Source organism: Microtus ochrogaster, unplaced genomic scaffold (genome assembly GCF_000317375.1).
Source record: "Microtus ochrogaster isolate Prairie Vole_2 unplaced genomic scaffold, MicOch1.0 UNK3, whole genome shotgun sequence".
Classification (NCBI taxonomy): domain Eukaryota; kingdom Metazoa; phylum Chordata; class Mammalia; order Rodentia; family Cricetidae; genus Microtus; species Microtus ochrogaster.
Genome location: NW_004949101.1, coordinates 12478763 through 12494833, shown reverse-complemented (window position 1 = coordinate 12494833; position 16071 = coordinate 12478763). Strand labels below are relative to the sequence as shown.

The 16071-nt window shown below is 42.5% G+C and overlaps 1 protein-coding gene across 1 annotated transcript in view; it reads left to right on the top strand.

Moving 5' to 3' along the window:
* Plcb1 (phospholipase C beta 1) overlaps positions 1–16071 on the top strand; it is a 691541-nt gene that overhangs the window by 605063 nt on the left and 70407 nt on the right. The window contains exons 30-31 of the mRNA XM_005365666.3: positions 227–284; positions 1303–1389. Of these exons, the coding sequence (XP_005365723.1) occupies positions 227–284; positions 1303–1389 (145 nt within the window). The remainder of the gene's footprint in view (positions 1–226; positions 285–1302; positions 1390–16071) is intronic.

Genomic DNA, 16071 nt, shown 5'->3' with positions numbered 1-16071 from the left:
AAAAAGGAAAGTGATCTCTTTTGGGAAATTGGGAAATGGCTAAATTCCCATTTCTCAATTTGTTAGACAACCTTGGGAGCATCTAAGAAAACAGGGCCTATGCCTGGGGAGACACAGCACCACCCACCCCCACTTATAACTTTCTTTCAACAGCTATACAACGACAGGAAAATCATAGAAGTTCCAGGAGGGTTGCTTTAATGATCTCTGGCTCATTTCAATTTAGGGAGAAGACAGAGATGATCCGGTCATACATCCAGGAGGTGGTGCAGTACATCAAGAGGGTATGTCTGTTCACCCTGTCTCCTTTGCAAATGCCACAAGAACAGTCACCAGGCTCATTGTGAACTGTGGAGAGGAGAGCTGTGCCTCCTTGTCTACTCGTCACCAGCATCCAGCTGTTTTGTGATAGACCCTAAAAGCACAATGCTTTGGCTATTGAGACTCATACATATAAAAGACCTAAATGAAAGGACTATAAAAACAGATGGGTAGGAGTCACTACCCAATGGTAACCCCAAAAAAAAGTGACACAAAAGGACATTCCCAAAAGGTCTTTCATTGTTACCTGTGATAAAGGTGACATCCATTGATGTGGGAGTGTCATATATCAATCTGTTGATTTCATTGGTTAAGTAATAAACAAACTGCTTGGGCTCATAGCTTAGAACATAGGTGGGTGGAGTAAACAGAACAGAATGCTGGGAGGAAGAGGAAGTGAGCTCAGACTCGACAGCTCTGCTCTCGGGAGCAGATGCCTCAGAGAGACGCCATGCTCCCCGCTCCTGGGAAGATACACTCCCGGTAAGACCGGTGCTCACTAAGACCGGTGCTCACAGATTATTAGAGATGGGTTGATCGGGATATCAGAATTAGCCAGTAAGGGCTAGAGCTAAAGGGCCAAGCGGTGATTAAATGAACACAGTGTCCGTGTAATTATTTCGGGTAGAGCTAGCCATGTGGGCGGCCGGGTGCCGGGACGCAGCCCGCCGCTCCTATTTCTACAATCCATGTCTAGATCTGTCCCTAGCTTTTAGACATTTTGTGTTGTGGAAATTTTCAGACATTTACAACAACATCTGTCTATCTGTCACCAAACTGCTCTGCCCTGGGTTCCCCAAACCTAGCTTCAGAAGACCAAATAATTGATACCATAGACTCGAAAAACTTTGTTTTTTTTTTTTTATTGTTGTTGTTTTGTTTGCTTCTTGTAGCATGCATGAAGGCTTTATTGGTTTTTCTTTGTTTTGTTTTTTGCTAGTTTTCTAATATGACTCTTTTCTTCTGGTCACTTTCTTATAGTTAGAGGAAGCACAAAGTAAAAGACAAGAAAAGCTTGTGGAGAAACACAAGGAGATCCGCCAGCAGATCCTAGAGGAGAAGCCCAAGGTAAATGGAGCTAAATAACCCTGACTGTCTGTACACACCTGGTTTGTTTGTTTTCTATTCAGGAAAAATAAAATCTCCTGGTTTATGTAAGTACCCTCACACAGCTTCTCGGGTCTTCCTTATGTGAGAAACTCCTCATTGCTTGTGGTAGTACAAGTACAACAATATTCTGCAAGTGTTTGCCACCAACTGGCACTGTCTAAAAAATATGAGTGTGCAGAACCCTCTCCATGGAGTTTGGTTTCAGGTAGTCTGATATGTGGCTCAGGCAAAGGTATCTTTCCTCTGACCAAGCAACTTCATCTTGTGATGCTGTAACGTCAGACTTTGCCCAGCAGAGGACACCCTTCACTAAGATCACCCTGATCTTGACCCAACAAAATCTTCCATAAACCAGGAAACAAACAAACAAAACGGAAAGAAAGAAAGAAAGAAAGAAAGAAAGAAAGAAAGAAAGAAAGAAAGAAAGAAAGAAGAAAGAAAGAAAGAAATTTTCCTTGCCCCCCCCCCCCCCCCCCCCCGCATAGCAACAGCTCATCAGTGTGCTCCTTTAAATTTTTACTGTAGCTTAGAATGTAGCTCAGTGGTACTGAGAATGCTCGGCGTGCATGAAGTCCTGGGTTCAATCCAAAACAATAAATCAGAGCGGGTTGTGCTTGCGGCTTGTTGAAATTGTTGTCTATGGACATCAAGTTGAATGAACTATCTGTAAATCAAGTTTTTGTGGGTTAGCCAGCAGTATTCAGGTCTAGTATATACTGTCCATTTTCATTTCTTGGTGAATGTTTTTCTCTGTTTAAAAAAAAAAAAAAGAATGTGCTTTTTAGGTTTCCCCTCCTTTTAAGCTAGAGTTAAAAACACAGCTTCTCGAAAGTACTATCATTGCACCTAAGTGCTTATTGAGTCTGCAAAGCTCAAGTGTTAGGTTTATTTATTTGTGTGTATTGTTCCCTGGTTGGCTTCAGAGCGATTACTCATGACTAAATCTAAATATATTCTCAGAGTTATTTATGTTCTGTAGCCTTCATGTTTATTGAATATGATAGTCACTTGATACTTGTTATTTCTAAAGATTTCAGGCTTAGCCATATAAATCCTCAAGCAAGAATTGAGAGCTACTTTGTATATTGTTAATTCTTAGGTTTCTCCTGCAAATATACAATTCAGAAAAGCTTAGCCAGCTTCTTGGGCTGTTTATGCTAATACAGTGGGATACGGTTTACATAGCTTTAGCAATTGCCACATGGAAGTCTCCCTTTGGATTTCTAGTCTCCTTTTCCTTGAGCTGTCCACAGTCATTCATGGGCTAAAAATATTAAGTGGGAAATTCACGGAGTGCACAGAGCATGACGACTTGAAATTGCACAACTTTCTGTGCAGCTGATGACCCCTCAAAGCCCTGTCTCGGCCACTCCGGTGGAGCACTGTCCCTCTGTCCACAGAGCCACACAGCAGTCCTCTCTGATGTCAGATTCTATCTGCTATCTGCTGTCACAGTGTTTGTGACCCTTTTTTGCTTAAAAATGGCCCCAAGGCACAAGAGTAAAAATGCTGAGGATCCCCTGAGCTGAAGACATTAAGTGGCAGATTAAGGTTGGCATTTTGGCACTTCAGGGTATATTGGGGGAGGGGGCACTGTATTTTCTTTGCAGAATCCATCTTACTTAAGTGCTCAAGTATTCAAATAGCAGATCCAGATTTGACTAAAATTTAAGAAAAATATGAATTAGTCAGACACATACAGTGTCCAGGTCAGCATCTAACGATGGAGTTGCCATCTCTTTGTGTCCTGGTCTAATGAAATGTGTTTAGAGTGAGTTTCCAGCCAGTTTTAGACCTCTAAGAGCCCTTCTGACAGCTACTCTTCCTTTCAGTTTTGTTTTGCTTTTGAGTGTGTGTGTTGGTTCAACATGGTAAAATAGTTCAGTCAGAGATAAAATGCAACGCATGTATGTTAAAATTATACAATTTAAGTATTTCATAGATATTATACGTATGTCCATTTATATGCGTGTAGGTGCCCATGTGCATGTGGAGGCCAGAGGATAATTCCTTAGGTGCTATCCATGTTTATTGTTTGAGACAGGGTCTCACACTAGCCTGAATCTCACACTAGCCTGAAACTTACCATTTCAAGGTCACGGTAGCACGCATAGATTTGTTTTATGTGTGTAAGTTGTGCATATTCAACTTGTGTCCTCATGTTTATAAGGCAACCACATTACTGACTGAGCTCTCTCCATAGCCCTCATTGTGTGTGTGTGTGTGTGTGTGTGTGTGTGTGTGTGTGTGTGTGTGTGTTGCAGTGCTGGGAGTGTGGACTTATAGCACCACACATGTGGCTGTTCTAGTCATCATGATTAAAATCAAATTAAGTAAGTGGCTATTAAAGCACCTTAAATCTTCTTCACTGGATATAAACAAACATTAAAATGACTAATAACCTTTGTCAATTTAGCTGCCCAAGTACAATTTTGCGAAAAGCAAATTAAACCTGCTGGGCATGCTCACATGCATATATAATCCCATTAACTTGGGGGATGGAGACAGGAAGACAGGGAGATCATGGCTCACCTGGGTGATATAGTGAGACCACATTTTTAGCTAAGTAAATAAATAAATAATGAACGTAAACAGTAACAGCTTAATAACTGACTGTATTACTATTTGAGTAGTGTCACAATTCTAAGGACGGAGGGACAGTTCTAGGAATAGTGTAGATACTATATTAGCTATTTTTCTAATGTGATAAAACACCATGCACAAAAGCAACTTACAGAAAAATTTATTTTGGCTTACCATTTCAGAGAGACAGAGAGAGAGCACACATAATGTCAAAAGAGACAGGGCAGCATGTGGCTGAAGCAGGAAGCTGACTGAGTCTATCTTCATCCACAGGCAGGAAGCAGAGAAGAGAAAACAGGAAGTAGGTTGAGGCTTTAAGCCCTCAGAGGTTACTCCCAGTGATGTCCTTCCACCAGAAAGTCTCTTTGTCCTAAAAGTTCCATAATCTACCCAAACAGTGTTACCAGTTGGGGAACAAGTGTTCAGATGCATAAATCTGTGGGGGACACTCCTCATTCAAACTTCAATAAGTTGTTCTGGGGATGGGTAGGCATTTCTAGGAAGAGCTGACTGCTTCTAGGGATGGGGAGCCAGTTCTAGAGACAGGCAGCTAGTTTAGTGGCTCAGCAACCTCTCTGAGAACCAGCAGTTTTAGAATTTCAGCGTTGATGCTTGCTGTCCTCAGCTTATAAAGTCAGTGACAAGCTGGATGCTAAAGCTCCTGCATCATCATCTTATGTAGAACCATTCAAAAGAGAGAGCTTAAGCATGGAGCTTCATTAAAAGGGAGGAAAGAGAAAATGAGAGAGGGACAGAGGGGGAGGAGAAGAGAAAAGAAGAGCAGAGGGGAGAACAGAGGCTGAGACCAACTTGCCTAGGCTGGAAGAGAGAATCAGGAATTGGCAGAGTTTGTCTCCTGTTGAAGGCGTAAGTCACTAACAATGCCATACCAGTTTGGAATTATGATTAATAGGGTGATACTTATTTAAAGGGGAAAAAACTTACAGATCTCCGTCCCAGACAACAGCCCTCTGCACAACCAGGAAGGGAGTCTAGTCGTGAGCAGGAAGTGAAGAGAGAGAGGAGAGGGAAGTGGCCGCTTTTTTAAAGGGAGAGAGACCACACCCCAATGGGCTGGTATCTCAGCGGCTACAGGCTGGAGGAGCAGAAGAACCTCCCGCAACATCCTGTTTTTTATTTTTTCAAGACGAGGTTTCTCTGTAGCTTTGGAGCTTGTCCTGGAACTAGCTCTTGTAGATCAGTCTGGCCCCGAACTCACAGAGGTCTGCCTGCCTCTGCCTCCTGAGTGTTGGGATTAAAGGCATGCCCCACTGCTACCCAGCTGGAGCTTGTCTCTTAAAGGGACCTTTGCACTGTGTACAGTGAAATTTATTGCCATAAGCCGAGGGGTGACTGTGCCGAAGGGGCAGGGCCAAGGTGTGCTTGGATACTAACAGAGGGAGTTCAGCTTCTTGGTGCTATGGTCACCAGAAGCCTACACACAATTGAAGCTTTCTCATCGAATACTGAATACCCAGTAATCAGGGCTTTGTGTTATGGCTGTATACTTAGAGGCTTTCGTTTCTCCTTCCTTGGCTTCTTCGGAAAGATCTAAAATGTTCCTAGGAATTCTTAGTCATTCCCTTGTCTTTCTTGCTTAGTGTGACTAGGAGCCAAGATAAACTTGCTCTTTCGTCTGTGACGCTCTTCTTAGGGTCATCGTGTTGTGAGTGGATTTGAAGGTAGCCTTTGAAGGTTGTTGGTTCCATGTCAAGCCAAATCATATACTTAAGGGTGTCCTTTGAAGCTCAATAATGTGTTTTCAGAGCCATTACTTCGATAATAAAATGAGAAATCGCATGTGAAGTCAGCCGTGGTAGCTCACATCTATAATCCTAGCACTTGGCAGGAGGAGGCAGGAGGATCAGGAGCTTTTATAGGTCACCCTTGGCTATAAGCCATCTATGTAAGACACTGTCTCCATCAAAACAATACAAAAAGTCACATGAACTCATAAGATACGAAGCAAATGAAAGAAAATGATAATAAAGGAGGGAGGAACATTAGTCAGTGTTCCACCTCTGCCACCCAATGCCTGAAATCATCAGCTCAGCGGGGGAAGAGGTTTATGTTGGCTCACGAGCTCAGAGGTTTTAGATTCACATTGTCTGACCCTGTTGCATTGGGCTTATAGTAGCACACCAGGTCATGGAGATAGAACGTGGTAGAGGAATTGTGTTTATGCTTAGCAACAAAAGCTGAAACACAGAAAATAGACCAAAATCTCAATGTACTTTTCAAGGGCAAATTCCCAGTGAGCTCATTTCTTCCCAATAGATACACTTAAAAAAAAAAAATGAGACAAGCTCATTATACAGCCTAGTGACAGCAGTCCTCCTGCCTCAGCTTCCTCATTACTGACTATAGGTATATAAGGTACCATGCTCAGTCCTGCGTCCCTTCTTAAAGGTTCTACCAACTTCTTGGAGCACTTGAGCCATAGACCGAGCTTTTATTTGTGGGCATCTGGAGACACTCCTGATTCAGACTTGCAAACAGCAGTAATGAGCAATAGAGGGAAATGGCAAGATCAAATGTGAGCTGGGAACTGAAGCCCAGAAGAGCAAGGGTAGGTTAGGAGAGACCAGGGTTCCTGAGCAGACCTCGGTGCTCCGTGATTTTGGGGTATGGACCAGAAATAGAAGAGTACTGCCTTTGAAATCATCCCTCTGGAGTGCAATCCTGGGAGGGCTTTGGAGCTTGACATCGATGTGGACAAAATTAATAAGAGCAGCGATAGAAGAGGAAAAACTGAAGGAAATGAAAACGATCAAGTTGCTATAAAGCAGGTCCACGGAGTCAGGTTCCATTCAGTGAGCCTAATGACAAGGCAGAGTGGCTTTATGACATCGAGAAATTTATGAACTGTCCTGAGTCGATGACAAAGAACTGGAGAGCTGGCATCCTTCCCATGAAAACACGCCCAGAGTTCATGCTAAGATCTGGAGACCAGCAGTCTTCTCAAAACAGGGACAGAAAACATTTCTAGTAGAACCTGCTAATGCGTAGTCATTTGCTTATAGCAAAAATATCACTAGATGACATCTCTCCTCATCTTCAATGTCTTTCAGCATCTTACTGAATATATTAATTCACTCCCCCTTCGTTTATGTAATAACGTCACATGTCAGTGTCCACACTCATGGCCCGAACATAGAGAAAGCTCTTCGGTTGGCCCTCTTTTATCCTAATCTACGATTTTGAGATGTTCTGAACTCTAGACTTACCTGCATAATGTTTTTTCTTGCTGATAAACACATTCTTATCTTTTAAAAGTCAAAGGAAAGTTAAGACAAGAAATTTACCCGATGGATGAAAGCCATCAGTACTTCTATGGCAAAGCATTTCCCTGGCCCAGCAGAGCAAGCTGCCTTGAAGGCTTGTGCAGAGTGGAGCTTTGTAGAGCCTTCAGTCAGCAGCAAACTCAGGCACCCAATGAACCCAAGTCCGCATGTTCTTACTAATCTGCACCAGAGCAATCAAAGTAGAGTATAGTTAATCAGAAACAGCATCTTCAATTTCCCTTTCCTATTTGCCAGGGGGTATATGATGGCCCCCGTAGAAAAGCTTAGTTTGGACTGCCCCATGTATGACTAGTAGCAGACACCTTTGGTAGGCAGAATTCATTTTTATTCCCATTATAAAGAAGTACAGTACGTCTGTTCCATTGGCATGCAACTTTTGAGAGCACTGAAAAAAAAAGAGAGCTGTTTGATCCTTAAGGCAGTTTATACAACAAAGAAATATTTTGACCCTCGATTTGACAGAAGATCAAGTTGTCCATTGCTGTACCTGAGTCCCACTGAGACTTATTAGGTTACAGACAATAGACATTTTAAAAGGTGATGTTCTTCTCTTTTCTATGGGGTTCTCAGTTCCTGAGAAATATTCAGATGTCTTTTCTGGCGGTCAACTGCTTCACTGAGCCCTTAAACGTATGTCTTCGATTGTGTCTAAGATATGAATTATTGCAAAATTCAACCACAGCATCCGTCAGATGCTTGCAAGAACACTGCTCAGGCTTCCAACTTAGTGACATAATTGGTTTCCTTGGGATTTCTGTACCTGGGTTTGCCAAGCCAATAAGAAAGAATTAGTGCACACAAAACATGTTGGAAGCGAGTCAAGAGCTCAGCTACAACTACCGGGCAGCCACTGCCCGTGTCGACTTAACCTACAAGTTATGTCGATACAGAGGACCCTTCTGCTCTTATTCCTGAGCGTTTGAAAGAGGTTTATTCCAGCACATTGCCCTCAGTCTGTTGCAGATATCCCAGTGTGTATTGATCACTCTGCAGCTACTGGCTTTCGTAAAAGGAACCATCTTTTGGCAAGACTTTTTAATGAACTGTCTGCCTGACCTCATAAAACAGTCGATAAATTCGTAATTTCTTCTTTCTCTGACATTAATTTGTCTTCGGTATTTCTTAGGCCATAGGTTTTCTGCTTTAATTTAGCTCTTCATCAAGAGAGAATTCCAAGAAGCTTTAGGGCATTTTCCTTTATTCCCGAAGAGCATCTCATTGTGAAGCCACTGCCTCTCTCTTTCTTTTCTCAATGAGGGGAAGATAGATGGTTTTTCTTCGTTTCTCCTCTGACATCTCTGTGAGTGGCCCATCTTGGGCATGACATCTCTGAGATGGAGCCCTCAATGCAGCTGACATTTGACCTGGTATTTACAGGGGAAAGGCTTAACCTGGGGATCGAAAGTTAAACCTTTCCTCAATGAATTAATGTATACCTCCTTTCATCTTTGTTATTTGATGGATAAGCATGAATTTTCCCTGCCAGTATCAATAAAAACCCCTTTTGGGAACGCAAACTCCTTAGTGGGAGCCAGCTGCCTTTGGGCCATGCCTTCCTCATTGTCAAATTTTGATTAACCCACACAGTAGTTTGGTTTTATCTGTTCTATATGAAATTATTTTTCATTTTTTATCTATGCACAGCATTGTGTTCTTAGAAAACAAATATGATTATCCTTTATTTTCTTGAATATAAAACTGAGATGTGTTTATTTTCCTTAAGGAAGATACTAGGCTATCAGGACCATTTTTGACTCTCTTTGTCCCATCTCAATTTGCTTTTGAAATCTATTGTGATCATGAAGACTTCTTAAAATTAGAATAAATTTTAATAAAAAAAGCATCAATGTCTCTTGTCACTGCTCTAAAATACAGTAAAACTAGCAAAAAGTGTTAGTTATATACCTCACTGATACGTAAGGAGTATTTCCTTCAGTGAGAGAAAAGGCTCTACAGAAGTTTGAGGGAGAAAGACACTGACAATGATAATGGCATGAGATGATCATAAAGATGCTTAAACTCACAAGAGATGAGACTAGTGTATGCCTTGCCATCAATGCTCAGTCATTTCCATCTACAGGCTCACAGTCTTCTTTGTCAAACATTCTTTAGTTCAAAATGTGTGCTCAAGAAACCATATTGCCTTCCTTCTGCAGTGACATTTTCACTGGGTATAGAATTTTGTGTTGGAAGTTACTTTCTGGAAGCTCATTGGAGATAAAATTCTGCTGCCTTCCTGCCGTGTAATTAAGTGTTAGTGTAGTTCTTTAGATATGGTTTGTATTTCTCCCCTTTGACTTCATTTTTGACTTATACTTTTCCCTTTTATCTTATACGTGTTTCCGTAATGTATCTATGTGTTTGAAATGGCCAGCCACACAGATAAGCCTAAAAGGTATCTGTATTTGAAGTATCCAGACAGATAACTTTAACATATCTCAGTGTTTGAAATGGCCAGATAGACAACTTTATAATGTATCTGTATGTTTTAAGTGGCCAAACAGATAATTTCATAATGTATCTGTGTGTTTGAAATGGCCAGACAGATAACTCTATAATGTATCTGTGTGTTTGAAGTAGCCAGACAAATAACTCCATAATGTATCTGTGTGTTTGAAATGGCCAGACAGATAACTCTATAATGTATCTCTGTGTTTGAAGTGGTCAGACAGATAACTCCATAATGCATCTGTGTGTTTGAAATGACCAGACAGCTAACTCTATAATGTATCTCTGTGTTTGAAATGGCCAGACAGATAACGCTAATGTATCTCTGTGTTTGAAATGATCATATAGATAACTTTATAAATGTATCTGTATATTTGAAGTGGCCAGACAGATAACTCTAAAATGTATCTGTGTGTTTGCAATGGCCAGACACAGAGCTTCATCTGTTCAGTCAGAACTATCAACTGTCACGTCAGCAAACAGTGGCTTCTAGTTAATGTTTTCCTTCACTTCTAGGATTTCATTCTGTGTGCATGTTTGTACATATGTCTGCATGCATGTGCAAGCCCTCATACTAGTGTACACACACATGAACAAAATAGACTCTATTTTTACCCCCCTCTTAACTTAGGATTATTTTTCATCTTTTTTATTCTGTACTTCCCTGTGGACAGTTTTGTTTTTGTTTTTGCTTTTCCCTGACCGTCTTTCTGATGCACTGGCTCTACCTGCTCATCCACTAGTTTTAACTCTTAGCTGTGTGCTTTCCTTTCTGTCTAGAAGTTTTATTTGGGTTATTGTTGAGTCAATGGTCTGGGGGCCAGGGCTATCTGTAGGGAGAATTCCCTGTGACTTCTCTCCGGAGAGGACTCAGACTTGGGGTACAGGCTCTTCACCCTTCAAATTTCCAAAGAGGAATCCAAATGCTCCAATTTGAACAAGAGCCCATGGGGGCAATGCAATGCATTTGGATTTCAGTTGCTTGGGTACCTCGTTCCTTTCAGTTGGGCCTGGTCATTCCTTAAGATTAAATGTTTTCTAAAGAGGATAGTTTTAAGATCAAATCCTAATTGTTTCTGTTTTCAGTGGGAGAGACAGCCTAAGCAACCCAACTAGCCAATTCTTGAGACAAAATGGTCCATCATAGCAGTGTTTAATTCTTTAATGTCTGGGTTGGTCCCATTTCCACAGAGATGCAACGCCTGCGGGAAACTGCTTGTGCATGATGGGGAACTGACTCGCTCAGTATAGGGTTGAGCTCCATGCAGTCTTACAAAGCTGTTTTCCCCAGCTAATGCAGGCAGAAAGTAGGAAAGACACGCAAGTAGGCTTGAGTCTAGACAGATATTTGTCTGAAGCCAAGTCACCAAAGAGCCTGCGGTTGCTGTCACAGATGCCAATGTTTTAAAACCCACTGCCAAGCCCCAGTGACCCTTCGGCTCTCTGGAACTGAAGACATAGACGGCTTTAGCTGTTCCCCTCACTCTCTTTGGAGGTAATGTGCATAGCTGCCATGCTGTGCACAAGTCAGAAACTTTCGTGTTTATAAATTTTCAATGTCTCTAGGAAAATTGGACTATGTGATTATGACAGAAACATATTGACCAATCTCTGTGAAGCAGCTACCCCTTAAGATGGTGTACGCTGGGCTGCTTCACATATTCCTGTTACCAGCTGACTTCTAAAACATGATGGATTTGAAGTTTAAACAAAGCTGTAGCATAGATTCACTCGGGGGCAGTTGATGCTTCCTCCCTTTCTCTCCCCAGGTAACTTCCTTTCTTCCTTCTTTTCTGGATTTTCCCTTCCTGGTAATGAGATGATGTGGGATTATGCAATTAGTTATAATGAATTATGTCAGAGACTCCAGTGGAATCCTTTCTACCTGCTAAGGAGATGGTCTTGAGTTATTCTTCTAAGTCTTTTCACTAAGTCCCAGTTTAGCATCGGGCATTGACTGAGAGGTGTTCCATCTTTCCACGGCTGTACACAAAAAGCCTGCGCACTCAGGGACAGGAGCTTTGGGGCCCCTTTCAGCTTCCTGTCCTTTGTTCATGCCACCATGCATCTTTGCCTGCATTTTTCTACTACTAATTGGGTTTTAAATATATCTCAATATATCTCTAATTTTTGAGTCCCTTTTTGGGGTAAAAGGGATAATGAAAATTACCAATACATACATATTAAACACATTTAAAGCAAAATATATAAAGGTATAGTTGATATCTGAAAACTATTCCATGATTTTACTCAAGCCTTTGGCATTTTAAGGGGAAAATGGTGAAACTCAAATCGAGATACATATTTAACCATTTATCCCAAGAGTCTATCTTAAAACTCTTGAAATCCTTGGTAACTCAAACCGTGAGTTTTTGACCAAAGGAAAGGCTGTCATTAAAGGACCAATGCAGGGCCCTGTGCTAAGAAAATTGTACAAACTTCTGCCCAACACAGGAGCAGAGCTGCTAACCATGAGAGTTCCTTTCTCTGTTTCTTGGGTTATGCCTCTGGGGTGTCAGTGTAGTCAGTCAGCCGTGGGAGTCACATTCATACATCTTACATGAGCAGCAAAGACCAGTGGGCACAAGCCTCCTGAATTTATTCAATCATTAGTTGAATCCTTGATTCTGATAAGGAAGTTTTAGCGTTTCCATCTGAAAGGTTCACACAGCATCTTTACTTATTGCTCTTTCCCTTTGACAGAATCCGAAAACCCTAGAATTTGAAATCTAACGTATTAAGACGTCAAGTACTTACTCACTGCACTCACCCTAGCCAAAGTCACGACGACCATCTCACCTGGGCTTATCATGGTTTCCCATTCTACACGTTAAATTGCTGGGTGTTCAGCCACAGCCTATCCCTAGCCTGGCAGCCAGAGTCAGCCTTTAAATGAAGTCACTTCTCTCTTCGAGGTTTTTGTGACGGCCTCTGTCTCTCTTACAATAGATGCTCGCAAGATCCAACCCTTTCATTCTGTATCCATTCTTCATCTCCATATGGATCTACCACTGTTGGGCCATTCTGGCTTTTTTACTGAGCCCCAACAAGCCAGCCAGTCCCACCTTGTTAGACTGGACCTCATACTCCAAGGTTTTATTGAGCAACTCTCGCCTATATTTCAAGTCAAATCAGAGATCTTGATGAGGTGTTACATGATCACTGTTTAAATTTGGGACCTGGCAAAATTGGAGAGGTTGTTAAGAATATTTGCTGCTCTTCCAGAGGACCCAGGTTCAAATCCCAGCACCCGCATGGTAGTTCAGAGCTGTTTGTAACTCTAGTTACAAACCCAGCACATTCTGCTGGTCTCTGTGGTCACTTGGCACATATGTGATGCACAGTCATACATAAAGGTAAAACACCCATACATAAGAAGGTTAAGAAAGAAATCTTAAATTTGCACACTGCAACCAACTTCCATTTCTGATCTTATTTTCTCCTAGTCTACTATTCAGTCAGATTTCTTTTTCTAAGTCTGGTTGTCTTTCCCCAGTAGGGTGTTAGCTGCCAGGGGACAAGCAATCCTTTTGTTTGTTTTCTCCACTTCTATTTGATGATGCCCATGCACTGCACTCCAGAAACCTAGGAATAATGCTTGCCCCATTCTTGCTGCTCAGTAAATATTTTCACTTGTTTGATATAGAACAACACATAAATTTGCATGCTGCTTGACTCGGGGGCCACCATGGTCGTCACATATAAATGCTGCTGAAGGGAGTTCCAGGAAAGAGTTCTGAATTATTTTATGTACGTGGAAGGATAATTAAATTGACTTGGTTTTAAAACAGTCTCTCTTTGGGGATGCAAGTAGAGCATTAAAACTCCACTCGCTGGGCTGCCTCGTCCCACTGAACAGCTGTCAATCAAGATCATCTTTTCTCGGGTCTCTTGGCGGAGTGGGACACACAAAGTTGCCATCACATCCAGCATCTCATCCCTGGAGAGGATGGGGAAGAGTCAGGAAGTCAATTAGCAGTGCCAGTGCATTGGTAGCCAGCTGGGTCCCGTGCTGCCCTGCAGGTGCTGAGGGGCGGTGGAGGGTGTTACACTGCTACTCAAGATGGCACATCAAGGGACCACCCAGACCTACATTTGAAACACCAGGTGACTCAGAAAGCCGTTTCCTCGCCATGGAAATGACAGCCTCCCTTTTTCTCCACACAGGGGGAAGGCTCCTCCTCAGTGTTGTCGGAAACTTGCCATGAGGATCCCTCTGTTCCCCCCAACATTACTCCCCCCAACCCTCAAGCTCTCAAGTGGTGAGCGCCGTCCTTCTAGCCAGGTAGGACTGGATGGGAGGGCCCCTTTGAGAGAAGGGTGGTGTGTGGCCCTCCCCTGTGCAGGCAGTGTGGGCTTGCTTAGCTAGTCCTCGCCCTCCCTCCTCCACAGTCTCATCTAGTTCCTGTGGAATTTCCGGCACATCTGGGATGGCTCCCTTGGCCTTTCCTGTACTCTGGTGTTGATTTCTGCGTCTTTGCGTTCTTTCCCGTGCACATAAACTCCCTTGTCTTCATTCTTCTTCCTCTTTCTTCCTTCTGCTCTGGTTTACAAAATTGGCTTCCCTTTTCAATCTTACTTTTCCTTTTCTTGCTCTTCATCTGTTCTTCCCACTTTGGAAGTGTATTTTCGGGTGACTCTCACTGTCCCCCTTTCCTCACAGCCCCAAATTAAAGGGGAGTCTCTCCGGGAATCATCTTAGTCCATTCTACTCAGCACCATAGTGTCCCTTCTAAAAATTCAGCAACGTTGATTTTACTATCCCACAACATTTGGAGTTAAGAGGACAGGTCATGGACCTGGTCCTGGGGAAGCAAGAACACTAGATCACACCCCTGCAGTGGGAATACTGGGTTATCAGCTGGCGACGGGAGCAGACTGCAGATCTGAACTTTGACCGGGGACTTGCGCTTGCAGCTGTGTTGCGACAATTCATTGCATTCTTTACACGAATCCGAAAACTGGTCTGTGCCATTCCAGAGCGTGTGTGTTTGGAAGGAGACATGAGACATCCTTGTGATTAGAGAGAGAGGAAAAAAAAAAAAAAGGTCAGATTTCTAACTGCACAATAGCCCGGCTAATTATGGCTGACAACATCTTATTGTGCACTGGAAAATAATTAGTAGGGAGGATTTTGAATGGGTTCAATACACATGTGCACACACACTCTCGCTCTCCCTCCCCCTTCACACACACACACACACACACACACACACACACACACACACGCACACACAGACCCCATGCTATATGTTTGAAGTGATGGGTGCACCAATCACCTTATCCCGATCCATACATGCCATATGCCTGTACTGAAATATTATACTATATTCCATGAAGATACTGTGGTAAGAAATTAAAAGATTAAAAAAGTAAAGTGTATTTTAAAATAGAACAATGTTTTTTTAATAGCAAGATGCTTTTCTGATGTAACAAAAATCGAGTTTTACAGTGAAACTGAAAATATTTTTCTTGAAATATTTGTTGGCCTGTGATGTAACATAGTATAGAAGCATGTCCAAAAATGGCTGCAAGCAACTCCTTCCTGCAAGCAGGCCCCCTTCACCAGTTGCTCAGTGCCAGCTAAATCTTCAGGGGTCTGTGGATTTACTTGGGCATCTTATTAAGTACACATCCTGATCCAAGAGGTCTAGTTGGGTAGAAGAATCTGTTCTTCTAGCCAGCCCTCCCATTCAATGACTAGACATTCACATTCCCTGTGACCATGATGTGACTGTCAGGGTTCTAGAACATCCCTATATCCTGTCTTAAGCATATGGAAAAGCCTGTAAGCTGCCTCCATACTTGGATTATGTTTTTTATCTAACCATACGCTTGGCCCATTGATATCATTATTTTTCTCTTGGTGAGTGAAAGGGGGGAAAGGTAGAGGGAGGAGAAGAAGGAGGAGGAGAAGGAGGAGAAAAAAAAAGAGCGTTTGAGAGCGAAGTTACAGCCTTGTCATGATTTCTGACCTCCTCTCATCAGTGACAACTCTGGGACCTATGATAAAGCTCATTCCTGGAGAGGAGGAGGAAGGTTGGCTTATACTGATTTCCATCTTGTACCTTGAGCCACAGGGGAGGTTTGGAAGCACCCTCCTCATTTGGATCTGAATGTTAAGTCGTCTTTTTGGTTAGTTTGCTGCTGCCTGGTGGTTTATTTCTTTCTGTGGAAAGAAGGTGCCACAGCACACGGGTGGAGGTCAGAGGACAGCTTGCAGGAGTTGGTTCTTTGCTTCCACCCTGTGGGTCCCGGGTTTCAAACTTGGATCAAGCCTTGGCATCCAGTGCCTTAAAGCTGA